Genomic DNA, 20,072 nt, shown 5'->3' on the forward strand with positions numbered 1-20,072 from the left:
CTTTTCTAAATAAAATCGGCTCACTCATTGTGTCACAATCATTAAAACGATCAGGCCAATTAATTGTAACACCTTATACACTGAATATTCAAGAAGGAACAACTAAAAGCAAGAATCAAGTTACCGACATTTTGTTAGTGCTTCAAATTAGATGGGTTGCAAAGTGCATCTTTTGTCACATAATTAATCACTTGGTCGTTGCGCTTGCGCATAGACAAAGGGAGTTTAGCCGCCGGAAGTCATTGTTCAACTTTTCATTATATCCTTATTATCGTGAATCAGGGGTTGAATTTTTATGGGGAAACTGTCATTAAACTAATAAATATCAAAAAAGTATGAAATTAAATTAAACTTTTCCCTCCAACTTTAGCGTAGGCAACAATATCAAAAATAGATTTACAATAATAAAAAAAACCCTAAACTTATTCCTTACAATACGGTCTAGAATTTTATTTTTTAAATATTTTGACACCGTTCTGGAATTTCATAAGTTCGTCTTTACCTATTTGTTCCATGTAGAACTGACTTTATCAATCCAATAACATTTATTATTGACGCATAGCATGTTTCCCGCCATCTTATTAAAAATTTCGAATATTATGTAGTCATTACGGAAGATTTTACGACTTTTATTTGTTAAAGTTAATAACAAATTTTGAGTTGATTCTTATGTTAATGTTTAACCATTTGAAAATAATCTTGTTGTGTAGGTGTATAATTTAACAGTTTGAAGACATTTCATACGTAGTCACCCAAATAATCTGTGGATAGTTTTATTGAAAATGAGTTTAAATACGCATCAAAATAGAAATTAAATATGGCATTTTCAGTGTGGCGACTTCGACTAAATAGACGACGGATGGACGAGCTCACAGCCCATCTGGTGTAAAGTGGTCACTGGAGCCCATAGACATTTACAACGTAAATGCGCCACCCACCTTGAGATATAAGTTTTAAGATCTCAGTATAGTTGCAACGGCTGCCCTACCCTTCAAACCGAAACGCATTACTGCTTCACGGCAGAAATAGGCAAGGCGGTGGTACCTACCCGCGCGGACTCACAAGTGGTCCTAACACCAGTAAAACCACCACCAGTCTGTTGTCGACTAGTTTTGGTATTAGGTGTTTAATACGTAAAATGATCACACAGTATGTACCTATTGTTTTTTATTTATTTTATTATTGAACTGTATGGTTATACAAAGAAGGTTAAAAAGCAATCGTATGATTGTATTGCATCTAATGCATGCATTTGCTCAAATCCCGCGTGCAAGTACACAGTAATCCCACGCGCTAGTAACGGCAATCAAATATTGCGAACTCAGAGAAACTAAAACTAAATAAAACGTCAAATAATAATACTTATTATTAGCTGACCCGGCAGACTTCGTAGTGCCTCAATCGATAAATAAAAGACCTAAACTTTTGTATAAAATAAACTTAAAACAAACAAAAGGAATCCGTCCGACGGGGGATACATCCAAGGAAAAACAATTGTTATTTTTATTTAATTCCGAGCATTTTCGTATTTACCTACCTTTTCAACCTTCTCTGGACTTCCACAAATAATTCAAGGCCAAAATTAGCCAAATCGGTCTAGCCGTTCTCCAGTTTTAGCGAGACGAACGAACAGCAAAATACATTTTTATTTAATATGTATATAGATTAAAAATTATTTATTTAAAATAATATAAATATAATTGTGTTATTTATTATTTATATTAAGTTAATTAGAGAGTTTTAACTTTACTAAAGTGGACAACTAAAGTGGCGGATGAAAGGCAATTGCATACGGCAGAGATGCGAATGTTGCGATGGATGTGTGGAGTGACGAGAATGGATAGAATACGGAATGAATATGTTAGAGGAAGTCTGAAAGTGGCACCTGTCACAGAGAAGCTAAGAAGTGCGCAATTGGGACGGTATGGACATGTGATGAGATGAAATGACAATGAGGTAGGTAAAAGAATGTTAACTATGAATGTGGAAGGATATAGAAGAAGAGGTAGACCTAAGAAAAAATGGATGGATTGCGTGAAAGACGATATGAGTAAGAGGGGAGTGAGCGAAGAAATGGTATAGGTATAATAGAAGAGTATGAAAGGAGAAAACATGTTGCGCCGACCCCAGGTGACTGGGAGAAGGGCAGGATAATGATGATATAAATTAGAGAGTTTTAATTAAGAATAAAACCATAGCATATTTCATATTTTAAAATATTTTCCATTTTATTTTTATGAATCAATTCTGACTTCAAACGCATCTGTATTTATGGAAACAACACCTTAAACACACTAGAGCAGAATTTCAACCAAACAATTACCATTGGTGTTACAATAAAATAAACGTGGGATGCATTAATAAGAGCCCAAAAGTTAATACGGAATATCTTATAGGTACGCCTTGCGGTCTTAAAATACTGAGATTATTACTAGCAATTGAATAATAGGTCTTGATTTCACTACATTTTTTTTTATAAGTCTTGTTACATACCTACGTGTAGGTACCTATTACCCAATATAAAACTGTTTTTGTGGGTTAGTTGGATGGACGAGCTCACGACCCACCTGATGTCAAGTGGATACCGGCGCCCATAGACATCGGCAGCAAAAATACCGCCACCCCCTTTGAGAGAGTCCTTAATTAGTCTCAGTTTTTACAGTACAACGGCCGCCCCACCCTTTAAACCGAAACGCATTACTGCTTCACGGCAGAAATAAGCGGGGTGGTAGTACCTACTCGCGCGGACTCACAAGACGTCCTACCACCAGTAATTACGTAAATTCTACATTTTGCGGATTTGATTTTTATTACACGATGTTGTTGCTTTATCGCGTGTATTATGATTGCACTTTGGACTCGTGAGCTGGGGTCTTTGACGAGTCTTTTGTAACATCTATTCAACACCGAGCAATTCATCGCTGCGTCGCCACAGATTGTCCTATTGTGATCGTATTAAGGATTCAAGAGCAGTCATTTTACTTTCTTTAACTCATCCTGCTATTAAATGAGGCGTATGAATGCCAATCATTCCATGGTACTTTTGAAGAGCCTCGCTTTGGAAGTGGTGCGGTCGCTAGCTTTGTACGAAGATCCTGTGTAGAGCAGACGTTAGTCCAGAGTATAGTGAAGCTACTGCATCGGTCAGGGCTCCCCATTAGATTTTTAGAGTCTACCCTACCATCTCCTTTGAAGTCTAGATGTTGTCTGGGAGGCTAATAACTGATTATACTGGTTTCAGCTTTGAAACTAGTTTGTTTAGACCTTGTATGTATAAAAAGTTCATTTCAAAACTACTTCAAAACTTTTATGTATCAAGCAGTGTCCAAAGTAATCCTGTTAACTGAGTCAAAAGGCAAAAAGGCAATACAATACAAATAAATTTATCATAACCTGAAGACAGTCGAGAATTTTCAGGCAATTCGTTGTAGTCAAAAAGTGATGCTTATTTTTCATTACAGTTTATTGTATATTCAAATTCAAATTCAAATTCAAAATCATTTATTTCAACTTAGATGTCAGTATGACACACTTGTTGAATGTCAAAATACAAATAACAATGTTAACTCTACCACCGGTTCCAAAAAAAGCCACAGTCCTGAGAAGAACCGGCGAAACAAACTCTAAACTAAAAAAGAAAAATATTTTCTTTTTTTTAAATAAATAGAAATATTCACAATAAAAGAAAAAACAAGTCAAAAAAAATACAATTAAAAAAATAATAATAATAATGAAAAATGAAAAGGCCAGGAGCGAGCGCCTCATTCCCACGTAGTGCCATCTAGTAAATAATCCTTAACTTTATAATATGCCTTGTTGCACAAACGTTCCTTAACAGTTTTCTTAAATCTATGAACAGGTAGTAGTTGAACGTTTAGTGGGATCTTGTTGAAAAGCTGTACACCCAGCCCCCTAAAAGAGTTGCTTATTTTCTTAATTCGAGCCGCCGGCAACGCAAGCCTATGTTTGTTCCTAGTGTTCACATTGTGCAAATCACAGACTCTGGGGAATTCTTCAATGTTTTTACGCACGTACAATAAATTTTCAAAAATGTATTGGGACGCTAAAGTTAGAATTTTGATTTCCTTAAACTTGTCCCTCAAGGATTCCCTCGGGTGCATATTATAAATAGCACGAATAGCCCTCTTCTGCAGGATGAAAATCGTTTCGACATCGGCAGCATTGCCCCATAGTAAAATGCCATAGGACATAACACTATGAAAATAACTAAAATAAACCAGGCGTGCCGTATCTTCATTAGTATACATTCGTATTTTTTTTACCGCAAACGCTGCAGAACTAAGCCTACTCGCTAACTTGCATATGTGAGGACTCCACTGCAGCTTGGAATCAACTGTTATACCAAGAAAAACTGTCGAATCCACAAGCTCCAGTGTCTCTCCACTTACAGTAATATTAGTGTCTACTTGTCTAACATTAGGTGCGGTAAATTTTATACATTTTATTTTTTTGTTATTTAACTAAACCAATGTACCACGCGCGAGATAGCATCATTCACATCGTCATAATCTTCCAAATGTCGTTTAATTTTAAACAATAATGATGTATCATCAGCGAATAATACGACCTCGTGACGGGTTTCAATAAACTTAGGTAAATCATTGATATATACAAGAAATAGGAAGGGACCCAATATGGAACCCTGAGGAACACCCATATTAAGTAAGACACCGGAAGATCTCGTTCCTTTAACGTCTACCTTTTGGATTCTTCCGGATAAATAAGATTTAATAAGTTCTAATGAAACGCCCCTAATACCATAATGGTGTAATTTCCTCAACAATGTATTATGCTCAACACAATCAAAAGCTTTAGATAAGTCGCAGAAAACCCCAAGGGCATTATGCGACTCTTCCCAAGCCTGAAAAATATTTTTAATGAGATCTACACCTGCATCAATAGTTGACCGACCTCTAGTGAATCCATATTGTTTGTTATGAAGCAGGTTATTGGAATTGAAGTGGTTCAAAAGTTGTTCCAGAATAATTTTTTCAAAAATTTTACTCAATGTAGGTAGTACTGAAATGGGCCTAAAGTTAGAGGGGTCAAAAGTACTACCAGATTTAAATAAAGGTATTATTTTACTATATTTCATTAGATCAGGAAACACACCACCATCAATACAGTCATTAAATATTGTAGCAAGGTAAGGTGCAATTATATCAATAATGGATTTTATAACATTAATTGAAATTCCCCATAAATCACCAGTTTTATTAATATTAATGAGCTTGAAATTATCAATTATGTCCTTTATATCAATATTTGTGAAATTAAAGTTAACACTGCATTTATCAACATGATTTTGCAGTAATGATTCGGCGACGGTAGGAGATGAAATTAAAGATTTTGTGGTAGAAGCTGGGATATCAGCATATTACTATTACATATATGTATATTTGAAGTCGTCATGGCCTAAAAGAAAGAAGTCCGGTGTATTCATTTTTCTAATGAAATAACCGGTAGCCACTTAACATCACATTTTTTTTTGTGAGGAGGAAATCCCCGGACGTCTGCCCTTCACTGGGGATGGAGGGCGGAGTATGTCGGAGTCGAACCGACTAAAACCTCCTGTCGCTCAACAACCAGCATCCGAACCTCGCATGAGACAGAACTCATGAAAAGGCAAAGGGGGAAATTGAAGCGTTTAGTGCGGAGCACATCTTTCCCATCACCCTCCCCCTCGGGACGCGGTCGGCACCACGACCACCAGCCCTCTCAGTCGGCAGGCTCTCCGAAGCTCGCCTAGATGGCGCCGGTTAGAATGGTCTATCCTACGGAATACCCCGCTAGGTCAGAACCAGCGTGGGTTGAGGATAGCCGGCCTTCCATCACCCGGATGCTCATGCATAAAACGCATGCAGAGCAGCTTGCACGTCGTCTTCTTAAGCCCCCTTCGCCGGTCCCCAGGCCGGGAGACCCGAAACACTTAGAGGGCCAGGGCTTGGGCACGATCTGCCTCCCTGGCCCCCGCGTCTCTCACGCGCCCCGCCGCCGCCTTCTGCGAGATGGTGTAATCGCAGAAGTCGAGCATCGCCACCTTCCACGACTCGTTGTCACCGAGCATCGATTCCACAACACTCGGCAACGTCAAGTCGTTTCCTATTTTTGCGACGAGGACACGGCGCCACCCCTCTCATGCGGGGCAGGCGACGAGTGTTTTTTTTTTTCGGGTAGAGTGTCCTCCTACGAGCTCCCCGCGCAAAAGGGGCGCGCGGGGTATGTGAGACTCAACGATCTGCATGGTGTTGTGAGCAGACCGCGGGCCCAAGGATTTTAGGGCCCACCCACTAAACGACTCCTCTGCGCTCTTACAGCTGATGTCCGATCCCCTCCAAGGCCAGAACTCGGATGAGGTAGGGGGGTTACCGCGGTCAACACTACAACCAGACGGCGCGGCTCAGCCCAAGGACGCCCAGCCGACCAGCCGACGGAGCCTTCGAGGCGAATCGAAGGCTCTGAAACGTCGGCCGCCTCGGTACCGCAGCCTGTCAGGCCGCCCAGACGGTGCCGCTGGTGTCTCGGAATACCCCGCTGGACCAGAACCAGCCTGCCGGGTCGGCCGGGCGATACACCGTCGACCGGTCGCTCTATTACTCCTCGGCAGCGAGCTAGAGTTTAAAAAAATACCGTGTCCAAGTCGCAACCACAATGGTGGTACTCTGCCGTCGGCTCGGCTCCGATCCGGTGCAGGAACTCACCGAAGCAACCATGCCCAGTGAGCACCTGCGTGAGCCGGACAGTGAGGCGTCCTCTGTCACGATTTACCCAATTCACAAGAACCGGGCGAATCGCCTCGACGGTCTTACGACCAGCTGAAGCATCGACCAGCCATCTGGACCATGACTCCACCACTTAACACCACATGGGCCGTGAGCTCGTTCATCCATCTATATATAGCAATAAAAACAAGATATATTATCATGAATAGAATCTTTTAAATAAAAATAAAAAACGCATTGATTATGCAACACAGAACGAAGCGACGCTTCACGCCTGGACAAAGACTTTTGATCTACAAATCACAAGTCCGGCCTCGCGTGGAGTACTGCTCTCACCTTTGGGCCGGTGCTCCCTAATACCAGCTACTTCCATTTGACTCCACACAGAAGAAAGCCGTTCGAATTGTCGATAATCCCATTCTCACGAATCGTTTAGAACCTCTGAGTCTACAGAGGGACTTCGGTTCCCTCTGTACCTGTTTTGTACCGTTTGTTCCATGAGGAATGCTCTGACGAATTGTTTGAGATGATACCATCATTTTGAAGTCGACGTAGGACCTCTTGTTAGTCCTCGCGGGTAGGTACCACCACCCTGCCTATTTCTGCCGTGAAGCAGTAATGCGTTTTGGTTTGAAAGGCGGGGCAGCCGCTTTAACTATACTTGAGACCTTAGAACTGATATCTCAAGGTGGGTGGCGCATTTACGTTGTAGATGTCTATGGGCTCCAGTAACCACTTAACACCAGGTGGGCTGTGAGCTCGTCCACTCATCTAAGCAATAAAAAAAAAGATGTTAATCAACTGCGATGAAATTAAGTGAAATGAGATGAGATGAGTCGACTATTATCAAAGCCGGCAATGTGACTTTTGGACAATTATTGGTAAATCAGAAAAACGAATTATTGACTTTGTATTCCATTGGCAGTCACAAAACTCTTCTGAACGACATCTTAGATAAATAACAGGTTAACTATTAACCTTTATTTAATGCAAGTTTTGAACCGGATTCTTTGAAGGAGACGATTATATTCAAATCAATCTATATTGACATATCAATAACATTTTTTTGTCCAAATGCACAGATTGCCACCTTTGATAATAGACGACTCAGATGATATGGGATGAATAATCTCAGTAAAATGGTGGTCATTTTCTGAGATTTTTTCAGTGGACTTTTTGGAGGATCCCGAGAAGTTACGTCCAGCGGCTTTGTTTCATTTTCCCACATTTGTGCACTTTCAGAGATATTAAACACTTAATAAACCACCGTTATTACACATTTAAACCTGAAGAAACACTAAATAGTAAATAGACAAAATAAAACAAATCACACAACTTCACTCCTCGCGTTCCCGCCAAAAAGTCTACATAGGTACTTTAAAACTGCCAGCCATAGATTATCCACTAATTTAAAACACTCTGGCAACCCTCACTCACAAAATGTCCGACGGCTGCCTAAAAGACGATGTCAGCGAGCAGCGTTGTAAAAGGTTGAAAATTGACAATGAAAACGGCAACAATCTAAATGACAATCAGTTAGAATTGAAAGACTTTGTTTTGGAGAAAATATTGAACAATAACACTAACAGGAAAACAGCTTGTGTGGTTGGAAAATTCAAAGACAAAAGTGGCGTGGCGCTAATCCTATTCGAAAAAAATGCTTTCAAGGAAAATGACCTAAGTGAAGAGGGTTATTTCTCCAAAGAAACTCAGCTGAAAACGTTTTTCGAGAACGATATTTACGGAAACTTCGAGTGTTTCCCGCCTTCGACTATAAACGGTAACTTTTACTTTATATTCCAAGGTTTTGACATTTAAATCATCGTGTTGATTTCCGAGAATAATATCGTGATTTAGTTTTGCGTGCGTCATTTTCTTTGTTTGTGTAATCCTTTATTAAATCCTAGTGGCTTAAATTAAACAAATAACAAGAAAAGTCTATTTATTCGAGAAATTTTACGACCCATATGTTACTTTAGGCAAGTATATTTTTAAAAGTAATAAAATTGTTCTTACCTGTTTAAGTATTAGCTTGTAGTATCATCAATTTTTTATTAAATTAATTATAAATCTTATTATCTTTCGAGTTAAGATAGTTAATTGGAAATTTAAAAGACCATTTTATTGTAAAGCTTAAAATGATTAAATTGATTAAAAAGTAGCATTTTATTACTGTACTTATAAACACGACACGCCTGATGTTGAAGGGTCACCTTTGCTCATAGGCGTCATCAATGCTTGAGATAGAATTAAGTGTGGGTCTTTTGAAATGAATCAATACGATTTTCTGTTTAAGTATGAGAATAGTACAAGAATATCTGTGAGCAGAAATGCCCTTTCATTTTTAAATGTATATGTCATGTTGTTCCTTATCCATGGCAGCAATAGCTAACCTGCATAACACTCACAGCTATGATTTAGTCTTTTAGTACACCACAACTGTCCTATTGACGCATTCAGAACAGAACGTCTAAAATTCTGTTTTATGCCACTTCTATAGCAGGTGGGATGGTATTTGCACCAACACAACACATGACTATTACTGATAATGAATGTAATAAACTTGTGATTTTTCTTACACTATAATGAATACCCAAAAAACATTTTATTTGTAATTAAGTGCCTAATCAAAAACAGGAAATAGTTAAGGTACCTAAGGTAGTTAAGATACCAAATAGAAAAGTGCCAACCTGTAAAATGCTGTAAAATGACCATGAGGGATTCTTGTCTTGATTTTTGTTACTCCCGAAATTGGCACACAAATGTTTTGAGAAGTAAATTTTATGTTAAAGTTATTACAAGAGCTTCCATTATAAAAAAATCTAGTTCAACACAAGAATTTCACATAAGCAAATTTGTTAATTTCTTTTAGGTGTGAAAACTACAATAATCTACCCAGCCACTGATAAGCATATTGCCAAATTTAGCCAGCAAGAAGTTCATATTGTGCTGGAAACTCCAGAGCTATATAAAAAACTGACATTGCCTCATCTCGAGAAAGAACAGTTCAATTTACAGGTATGACTTTGATAATAATTCTTTGAATAAAGAAATTAAGTTGATCATTACATAGTTTGTCGGTTACATTGTATACTTCTGTGACAGTTTTTTTTCATTTATAACTAGAGAAACAATAGAATCTATAATTAATTATTCAAAAGGCAAAGTGGCATAAAAAGTTTTAATATCTGCAGAATATTAATATTTGTCTGTCATCTGGCTGGTGGCCAATGTTTCAACTATTTAATTCTGTTTTTTTTTTTTTTTATATAAAGAAATTTGTCTTTAACACCTTTGGCATTAATTTTGCCAATGTCACAGTATGCACAAATATGACAGGTGCTTATAGAGAAAAAAAAATGAATTACAAATAAATATGATTAGTTTTTTTCCATATGCGAATCTGTGATTTTAAGAACAGCACAAACAAATATGTTAGACTAACTACTTTAAAGATAAATATTATTAGCAAATAGAAATTTACACAGAATATTTGCATGTTTAGAATAGACTAAAGTTAATAGTAAATATTCATATTTATAGGCCCGGGGATATCTTTTGGAAGGATATCTCGACTCATCCGCAGAACAAAGTCCGATGTGATCATAGAGCAAAAACGAGTTATATAGCTAGGCGCAATAAGGGATACGAACTCTACGGACGTGTGTTTTTGGAATTTTTGTATCTCATTTAGTTTCGGAAATATATAATTGAATAACGTTCTATCTGTCGTTAGCTCCGCATAAAAACGTACGGAGTGATCAAGCGCCGGCCCGCACGGAGCGGCCGCACTGTTCGTTCGTCAGTCCGGCCGCTGTTCGTTGGACTTGTTGGAGAGAGGGCATCTTTGTGTCAAGCGCTTAGGTTTTTACTGTTTGATTTTAAATTAATAATGTAACACGTATTTTGCTCGATAAAAAATATTTTTAGACATGTCACGATCACGGAAAATGTTGAATATACTTAAGGCTGATACAGAAGACCCTGACCTTAGTTCATCATTTTCTAATGTAGCCGCTGTTCATATGGAGAAACATATAAATAATATTAAGTTGCCAACTTTTCAGTTGTATTATTTCATAATTCACACGCTATTAAGTTCTAAATTAAAAAATATTATCTATATTGCTTTTTTGTTTCAATAAGTGCTTGTAGTCGATCGATGTTTTTATAAGACGTTTTTTGACGAATAGGTAATGAAACGCATTTTTAATGCAAAAACACAATTGGCGTAATGCATATTCACAGGAGTAATCAATCTTTGTATAATAATTAACTGTTAAAAATAAAAGCGTTAAGAAATATTAGGACGATATTTTACGAACACTATTGAACCTCTAAGCGGTCTATGTGAATATGGGACATTTTTTTACGAACTCTGTGACGCGATTTGTTGGTTCGTTAGTAAGATGAGACGTTGTTACTGGGATAATGAAATCAGTTAGGACGTTAATCGTGTAAAAAAGTTGTTAAATATAACGATTTTTTATTTAAATTTTGTTAAATTATTTCTGAATAATTAAATTGTTTTGCAAAACACATAAATATGAATAGTATTTTATAAATTGTCATAAAAATATGAGTTTTTTTAAATTTTAAGTTGTAAATGATGATGATACCTGTAAGACATACAAACGTCACCTTTGTCTCCTGGTCCAGTAGACATCAGTCAGGTACTAGCTGATGTATTGGAAAAATGCTACATGAAGATAGTGGGACCAAGGAAATTACCTGCGACAGCTCAGTACCTAATCTCGTGCCTGATGTATCTGCCTTGGATGCTTACAGCAACCAACCTAGTATATTTTCTTTGAAAGTTACTTTAAGTTACGAAAATTTAACACATATACAGCTTGAAGATTTAGAAGATCACCAGAGATGTACTCCGTTCAATTTGGAACTGTCAGTACCAGCACTCATGCAATCTCCTACTAATATCCATTCGATCTGCAACACCGTATTCTGCCCTAATCATGTATCATGACCATGAAAAATACAACACTAAAGCCATAAAAGAACGCCAGTATCGTGACATTGTCAACTCAAACTTCAATCTAGGTTTTCATACTCCCAAAAAGGATTAGTGCGAGGAATGTCACGTTTTTCGATTGAATAAAAATCCAACTGACCAAGAGAAAGAAGCTTTTCAATAACACCAGATAATTAAGAAGGCAAGGCATTTAAAAAGCCTAGATAAAAAAGATGCTAAGGAGTCAAACGGAAACATGGCTACTGCTGTTTGATTTTGAAAAGTTTTAGTGTCCTCTAAGCAATATAAATATATTTTACTATAACAGAAAGCTATCTTCTTTTAACTTTACGGTTTTTGATATGGGTAAAAAGAAGGCCATTTGCTATTTGTGGGATGAATCTGTGGAAAAACGTGGAGCAAACGAGGTAAGCAATTGCCTCTTAAATTTTATACAGACTAATGTTGAACAAGGGACCAAGGAGTTCCGCTTTTGGTCAGATAATTGTGCTGGCTAAAATTGTAATCGCTTTGTATATTCATTATACATTTATACCGCAAAAAGTTCAACATATACATTACACACCGGTTTTTACAGAAAGGGCATACCCAAAATGAGGGGGACAGTATCCACTCTGTCATCAAGAGAGCTTCTCAAACCAAAACTATATATACCCCTCATTAATGGCGTTTATTAGTAAGATGGGCCAAGAATGAAGGAGAACCCTATGTTGTTCGAAACGTAACCCAGGATGACGTATTCGACTTTAAAAGTCTTGTTAATATTAAGGTTTGGATCAAAGACATTAAGGGCAAGAAGATTAACTGGAATAACATCCCAACAAATTTGTTTTTTAAATATGATCTAACTCAATCTGATCATAATATTTTAGTAATTCGTAGTAATACGAGGAACTCGGTACAAGCTGAACTAAAAGCTGCATATTCTGGACCTATTATGATTCCTGCTGCGAAGTATAAAGATTTAATGGATATGTGCCGCTCAGAACTTATTCCCTTAGAGGAACTCCATACTTTAACTCTTTGCCACATCACATAACTGTTACTGCTTCTGAAGAATCGGATGATAATCTATCGGGATAATTTTATCTAGTGTCTGCTTCCTCTTTTTAGAGCTGAATTCTTCCTACTAATTTAGCGAAGCAATGTTAATTATAATATTTAATGTTTGTCTACATGCCATTTCATTGCTATTAAGTATGTGCACCTGTTATAAGTCTAGGTTACTATGTAAGACTGATTGATTAATTATGAAGGCTGATTATTATAGATTAGTGATTAGTAGATTAGTTCTACGATTAGTGAGTAGATAGTTTACTGGTCGTAGGACCTCTTGTGAGTCCGCACGGGTAGGTACCACCACCCCGCCTATTTCTGTCGTGAAGCAGTAATGCGTTTCGGTTTGAAGGGTGGGGCAGCCGTTGTAACTATACTGAGATCTTAGAACTTATATCTCAAGGTGGGTGGCGCATTTACGTTGTAGATGTCTATGGGCTCCAGTAATCACTTAACACCAGGTGGGCTGTGAGCTCGTCCACCCATCTAAGCAATAAAAAAAACTTTGAGACTGCTGATTTTAATGTTGTTATTATAAAAAAAAATAAGTTTTATTATCTTCGTCCGCGTCTGCGTCCTGCAATGTTCTAATGTATACATGAACCTGTAAGTTTTTTTGTAATTTTTAGTGTTATGATTGCTGTTTATGGTGATTCTTTATATCAGTTTTGAGATTTTTTCACTTAATAAACGATTTTAAATAATTACTATCTTTTTTATTTAGTTATATAGGAGGGCAGTGATGATATGAGGAACATTATGTTTAAATATTTCAAGGTTGTTATTTAAGTAGGACTCATTAGTAGTTAGTAATTCCAAAGAAAACCGACTCATGTTAATATAGAACGTCATTTAATTTACATGTGTCCATAAAACAACGTGTAACGTTCACTAAGGACCCTCGCTGTTTTGCCATAAAACGTCTTATGTTAATATAGAACTCACTATCTCCAGAAATAAAAGAATAACAGTTATAAACTACACAGTATTTAACAAAGCTGAGACGTAGTAACAACATACCAAAAAATTTAAACAATAAGTCGCACCGTTTAAAAGTTACACAAGTCAACAACTTCTTTAACCTCTACTGAAAACTATCAATCCTACAGATAGGACTATATTCTGCGGATGAGTCGATCTAATTCTGAGTTAGTGGTGAATTTGGAATGCTCTAAATGTTATAGTTCAGTTAATTTAAATAATTTTCTTGTATAATTACAGTGGGTGTACAACATTCTAGAAGGTAAAAGTGAGCAAGATAGAATTGTACATGACAATAAAAGTGAAAAGGAAGGATTTGTGCTCCTCCCCGATCTGAAGTGGGACGGTCTTACCAAAGAGACATTGTATTTATTGGCTATTGTCAGACAAAGAGACATAAAAAGCCTTAGAGATTTGGACGAGCAGCATTTACCATTGTTAAAGAGGATTAGAGACGAGGGAAAGGTAATATCAGTTCACCTAAGTACTTATATCATAATTTGTATTTTCCTACTTTTAAATTTTTTTTTATTGCTTATATGGGTGGACAAGCTCACAGCCAACCTGGTGTTAAGTGGTTACTGGAGTCCATAGACATCTACAACGTAAAAGCGCCACCCACCTTGAGATATAAGTTCTAAGGTCTCCAGTAAGTTACATTTGAAATCATTGTTGACACAATTGAAATTATTGTTAACTTTGTATAGTAGTACATGCCCAGTCTCAAACCTAATACGTCTCGTAAGATAGGCACAGAACAGATAAATTATATTGTTAATTTTTTTATTCAATCGCATAGAAGTTGCTTTTTTCAAAGATTTTTATGAAACTAGTGGGTCCCTGGTAGTCGAAATCTGACTATACTTAATTAAAATTATAAGTTTGTACACTATTATGATTCTATTGTCAAAGACTATTATATTTCTATAATCACAGATTTTGCCAAGACTACACTATAGATAAATAATATTAAAGATAATAATGTATTCTTAATATGACTACATACTATAAGCAATAAGAAAAGCTTGACAATAAACAAATAGTATGCATTAGTGTGTTTGTCAAATACATGGTAGTGTGTAGTAGTAATGATTTTTTTATTGATTTAATGTATTTTTAATGCACAATTTAAAAAAAATATTAGCATTCTGCATTCCTTCTCTATATTCTCTATAAGTGTGAAAAATTTCATACTCCTCCATCTGCGCAATTTTCGTAAAAAGGGGTACAAAGTTTTTATTATTAGTATTAATATATAGATATATGATTTTATTTCAGAAAACCATTTTAGAAAAATATCAGGTGCCTGGAAGTCAATTGCGTATATATCTGCATTACCAGCCTTCTTTCTACCATCTGCATATCCATTTCACTTATCTACGCCACGAGGCCCCTGGAATCTATGCAGAGAAATCACATCTACTCGACACCGTCATTGACAACATTACAATGATGCCCGACTATTATAAGAAAGCCACATTACCATTCACCATAAGAGAAATGGATAGTATTTTTAATATATATGAAACAAACGGACAAGTCAAACGCATACAAAACGCCGATCTAATTGTTAAATAGATAATTTTTATAGACTAATTATTAAGTGAAAATGTTGATTGACAACGTTTTTATGGAGCTACGCTCGCGTTTGCGTAGCTGCAACGTTTACATAACGACCGGTGTTGATTTTACTAAAGAAAATTGCAATTTGAAAATTAGCATACAATCCGATTGCATTGTGTTAAATTGTTATATTGAAGATTTTGGTAGCAAACGGAGAGATAGTCTTTCTTCAATCGAGAGTTTATCAGATTCATATGATGAAACAGACGAAGAGCTCGATGTGTCCACTTATATACCGATATCAGAATTTTGTCATATAATTCCCAATTCAATGTCATGTTTGAGAATAGACAAAAATACAGTTTCGTTCAGAATTCTAACCGAACCAAAGAATGGTGGAAATTTTTATACAGAATTACTTACCACTGGAAAACCTGAAAATTCTGTGAAGAAACAGAATCTAAAAATCAATATAAAAATCAGTGAAGAATTGAAAATTGTTTGCTCAAACTGTTCAAATGTTTTATCTGATGGTTGTGTCAAATTTGACAGGATTTTAGAATTGCCTTCAGCTAATTTGGACATGACAGAATGGTTCTGTCATGGACACGACCATGGAAATGTGGCAGATGTAGTTATAAAACAAAATAAATTAGATTTCCTATATCGATTAACATATTTCGTTATTGATCAATCAATCTTATCAGAGAAATCGAACAAATTTAATTCTAAAAGGGAGGTATACCATTGCAGCCGCTGTTTGGCTTGGCTCGGTCTCAAAATCAAAGACACTGTCAGACTTTACAATTCTGAAGTTAAAGTACACAACAATGAAAAAGAAGTACATATATTTTCTTACGAAAACCAACCTGAAAACATACATGTAAATGATTTTATACAAACAATAGAAAGTATAACTGAAGATTTTAAAATTGGCTTCCAATATGCAGTGATGTGTAAAATTGTATTAGAATGCACAATATCAGCGGCTAAAAAGCAATATCTCTTAATCTGGATAATGGATAAAGAATTACAAGTATTGAAGAACAAAGAAAACGTTACTAACAATAAAATTGAATTGAAATCTAGTTTTGTTACGAAAATACTTTACAAAATTGAGTTGGCGTTGAATGATGAAGTGGAAAATTGGTTAACGGACCCAGTTGTGGTTAATACGGAGATCTCTAAGAACATGTTCAGTGAAGGCATCGAACATTTGCAAAAAATGGCATCGAAAGTTCCAGAATCGTTCCGTTACTCCAACGGTTTTCATGTCAGTTACTTAAAAATTTAAACGGCATTAAATTGGGAATTCCAAATTATTGATTTTTAATTACTACCCTCATTTATTTTAATAGTAAGAACATTGCTCCAACAGAGAGAGAATAAATACGACCACTGATTTAGCTAATAGTCTATTTATTTCAGGACAATCCATCATTTATGATGATAAAATACATATGATAATTACAATCAGATTCGATAATGATTACTTATCAACAATCTTCAATCAAGGAACTAAAAAAAACAACAATTAATATCAAAAACGTTTGGAATGAATGATACAGTTTGTTCTTAAGCAACAAATGCTAAATTTTTTATTATGAAAGTTTAATTAATATTATTAAGGTTAATAATCTTGCAAATCTTGCAAATTTTAATTGATACTTTATACGATCTGAAGGCACGCATTCAACATTCTTCATGATTTTCTAACTTTTTTTATTGCTTAGATGGGTGGACGAGCTCACAGCCCACCTGGTGTTTAGCGGTTACTGGAGCCCATAGACATCTACGACGTAAATGCGCCACCCACCTTGAGATATAAGTTCTAAAGTCTCGGTATAGTTACAACGGCTGGCCCACCCTTCAAACCAAAACTCATTACTGCTTCACAGCAGAAATAGGCAGGGTGGTGGTACCCACCCGTGCGGACTTAAGAGGTCCTACCTACAGTAAGAACATACAAGATACATTCACTTCCACATGTCAGAATAGGTGTTCAGAATATACCGCTTTTTCATATTATACAGTACAATTATCGACACTCCCTGCAAAGTTTCAAAACTCAGTATACCAGATAATTCTGTATTTTCATCAAGTTTATACTTACATTTTTCTTATTTTTACTGTTAATACATTTACACTACATTACAGATATTATTATTATAAATAATAAATTATTTATAGAAAGAAAGTGAAATAAATCATACTGTCTGGATTTATAAGTCAGAATTACATTCACTGATGTGCCAACTTTTTTTTCCTACCTATGCTGATAGCCTTGAGAGTCTATTTCAGCTTCGCCCTAACATGTAGGTGAGCTCACGGGGCTCAAACCGGAGTGTTGCTAACACTGGCCCTAGCAAGAGCAGTGGTTTGCAGAATCTACCACCGGATCGGAATCGCGACCCACTGAGATGATCCGGCGAGAAACTCAGGGGGCTGGGTCTATGGGTTAATTCGCTCGTCGAGCCCGACGGTACACGTCCGAGGTTCGACGAGGGGGCCGGCCAATGTTTGTGGTACCTAAAAGCACCGTTAATGGATCGGGAGGATCCGTAAGGACGTGTCGTGCCAAAAATGCTATTTTATTTGGATTTTCACCAAGCCCCATTACATTTTGTGCAGACTAAAATTATATATATATATTTAAAGGTATTACTGTAATAAAATAAAAATTTAGAAGCGAAATACAAGGCATAAAGAATATTTAACATTTATATCCAATTCCCTTTACTACATTTTGTTTTTATTTATATACCACCTGACCCTAGATTCTAGTACTTAAATATAAGCCTTATCATTAAGAACACATGAGAGCCACAGTAAAAATGTAGTTCTTAATTTAAAAATAAGATAAAACATGCTTATTTCTATTGTTATATCGTACATAAAACAAGATTATGATGAAGTGTAACAATTTCTATGACATGATATCTCCATTCATGATGGAATGATCCCGTGATTCCCCCGCAGTCGTGATATGGCTGATATAGTGATGTAGTAGTTGAAGAACCAGAATAATCCAAAAAGTATTCCAAATACTATATCTGTGTGTTTGTTAAGGAAATTTTGTTTGTTTTTTTAAAATTCTGTTGGTATAAAATATATTTTTTATTTGTTTTTATTGCCCTTGTTGGCCAATGAACATATTGCCCACCTGATGGTGAGTGGTTACCATCGTCAATGGACTCCATAAATGCCAGGGGTAAAGCCAAGCCCCTGTCTGATAAAAAATATTGATACATTATGAATTTTTTTATAGTTAGACTGGTATATGTTTTTACTTAATTTTTGAATGCACTTGATGGATGGAAAATTTATAGCCAAACTTGAGGTTGAAGTCATAATTTTTCTAAATAAAGCTGCTGTTTGATTTTTGTAGCATTATTGTATTTCTACATTGCGGAAGTTAGCACCTAACTTACAACAAATTGTTAATATCAGGAAATCAATAAGAGGATAGATATGGGTGTACGATAAATTACTGAAGAATTATTTAAAACAATGAATTCACAGCAAAATCTATTTTATGATTTTCGAGCATAACTTTATTTTGATTCTCGACTATTAGTCTTTTAATGCTTTCTATCATCTGCAAAAAGACAACTACTAAGTACGCTATATGCTCATGTTAACACAATAGTAAATTAGATTCTTTCCTCAATTTATTCAATATTCTAATCAAATTGACATCTTTTAACTGGAACATGGTCTAAATAATTAGAGGTTCATATGCAGATAGCATTTACATTCATTATCATTGAAAAGGTCATAACTTGCAACATTGAAAATAAGAAACATTTTATTTCTTATGAGTCATGTAAGTCATTAAAAAAAATCACTTAGTTAATAAATTTTACAAAACTAGCACATGTATTAGCTTTTGATAGGCATTAACCCCTAGGGTGCAATAAACTAATTGATTACTGGCCTCTACCTTCTACCTTAGTTTTAATATGGAATATAAAGAATTGGAAGTCATGAAGAACTCATACACCCAAAAACTTTATTCTACATTTCATATTTTGGAATGATTTAATGTAACAAAGGGTTTTTTCCTCTTGTTGATTCTAGTACACTACCATTAAAAGTACTTATTCATCAAACCTAGCTAAGCTGGGAGATGACCATTATCATTCAGTTTTTCGAAACCTTTAAGTAATAACATTAATAAATGTGATTACGTCTATCCTCCTGAGTACATGTCTATCACAGAGTGAGAATTTTCCTAACCTAATTTTGAAAAGTTTTTGTATTTAAATGCTGATATGGTTTTTTTTAACTAAGAAAAGGATACGAATAGCTATTCTTTCCCAGGTTTCCACCATGTATAATTCAGTCGCCAATAGGTATCTAATGTACCAATAACTGATGAATTTCTTTACTTTCTCGATTAAATCCATTTCCTCTATTCACGCTTTTCGTGTTTCGTTCTGTTTAGATATTTTTTGGTTTGACCAGTATGGCACTTTTGAGTTGTAAATGGTTCGAAATTTTTGCCTAGACTGATTAGTCTACTTTTAAGAATTTTCTAAGAAAATCGTTGAAAATTCGAAAATGTAATAGAAACTCCACTGATACAAAACTCAATGATTTTAATTGTCATTGTTACTCAAAAACGAATGTCAATGTCAAACTAGCATTTTTTGGAAAATATATGGCCTCGTAACGAGACTTTTAAGCCAAGTCTTCTTTTCTTAAATTCAATTATTATTAAGAAAAATGAGATGAAG

At 35.8% G+C, this 20,072-nt stretch overlaps 3 protein-coding genes across 3 annotated transcripts; 2 read left to right on the forward strand and 1 right to left on the reverse strand.

Annotated features, from left to right (window-relative positions):
* Positions 1 to 8,145: 8,145 nt before the first annotated feature.
* LOC101739862 (m7GpppX diphosphatase) lies at positions 8,146 to 16,652 on the forward strand. Its single transcript, XM_038019774.2, has 4 exons — positions 8,146 to 8,523; positions 9,616 to 9,761; positions 14,011 to 14,235; positions 15,049 to 16,652. The coding sequence occupies exons 1-4, from the start codon at positions 8,184 to 8,186 to the stop codon at positions 15,346 to 15,348; spliced, it is 1,011 nt and encodes a 336-aa protein (XP_037875702.1). The 5' UTR covers positions 8,146 to 8,183; the 3' UTR covers positions 15,349 to 16,652.
* Positions 15,380 to 16,652, forward strand: LOC101739995 (uncharacterized). Its single transcript, XM_004923688.5, has one exon. The coding sequence runs from the start codon at positions 15,380 to 15,382 to the stop codon at positions 16,625 to 16,627; it is 1,248 nt and encodes a 415-aa protein (XP_004923745.3). The 3' UTR covers positions 16,628 to 16,652.
* An 83-nt stretch (positions 16,653 to 16,735) lies between these two features.
* Positions 16,736 to 19,951, reverse strand: LOC101740127 (uncharacterized). Its single transcript, XM_004923689.5, has 2 exons — positions 19,637 to 19,951; positions 16,736 to 18,386 (listed from the first exon to the last, which is right to left on the reverse strand). Exons 1-2 carry the CDS (start codon positions 19,740 to 19,742, stop codon positions 18,280 to 18,282), a joined length of 213 nt encoding a protein of 70 aa, XP_004923746.1. The 5' UTR covers positions 19,743 to 19,951; the 3' UTR covers positions 16,736 to 18,279.
* Between the last annotated feature and the right edge of the window lie 121 nt (positions 19,952 to 20,072).

This window comes from Bombyx mori, chromosome 24, assembly GCF_030269925.1.
Source record: "Bombyx mori chromosome 24, ASM3026992v2".
Taxonomy (NCBI): Eukaryota; Metazoa; Arthropoda; class Insecta; order Lepidoptera; family Bombycidae; genus Bombyx; species Bombyx mori.

Bases quoted from the DNA above. Each gene is read 5' to 3' on its own strand.
- LOC101740127 (XM_004923689.5), bottom strand. From the start codon at position 19,742: ATGGATTTAATCGAGAAAGTAAAGAAATTCATCAGTTATTGGTACATT. The intron at 18,387-19,636 runs GTATCCTTTTCT...ACAAACACACAG, and splicing joins CTGGGAAAGAATAGCTATTC to ATATAGTATTTGGAATACTT.
- LOC101739995 (XM_004923688.5), top strand. From the start codon at position 15,380: ATGTTGATTGACAACGTTTTTATGGAGCTACGCTCGCGTTTGCGTAGC.
- LOC101739862 (XM_038019774.2), top strand. From the start codon at position 8,184: ATGTCCGACGGCTGCCTAAAAGACGATGTCAGCGAGCAGCGTTGTAAA. The intron at 8,524-9,615 runs GTAACTTTTACT...AATTTCTTTTAG, and splicing joins CCCGCCTTCGACTATAAACG to GTGTGAAAACTACAATAATC. The intron at 14,236-15,048 runs GTAATATCAGTT...ATTTTATTTCAG, and splicing joins GGATTAGAGACGAGGGAAAG to AAAACCATTTTAGAAAAATA.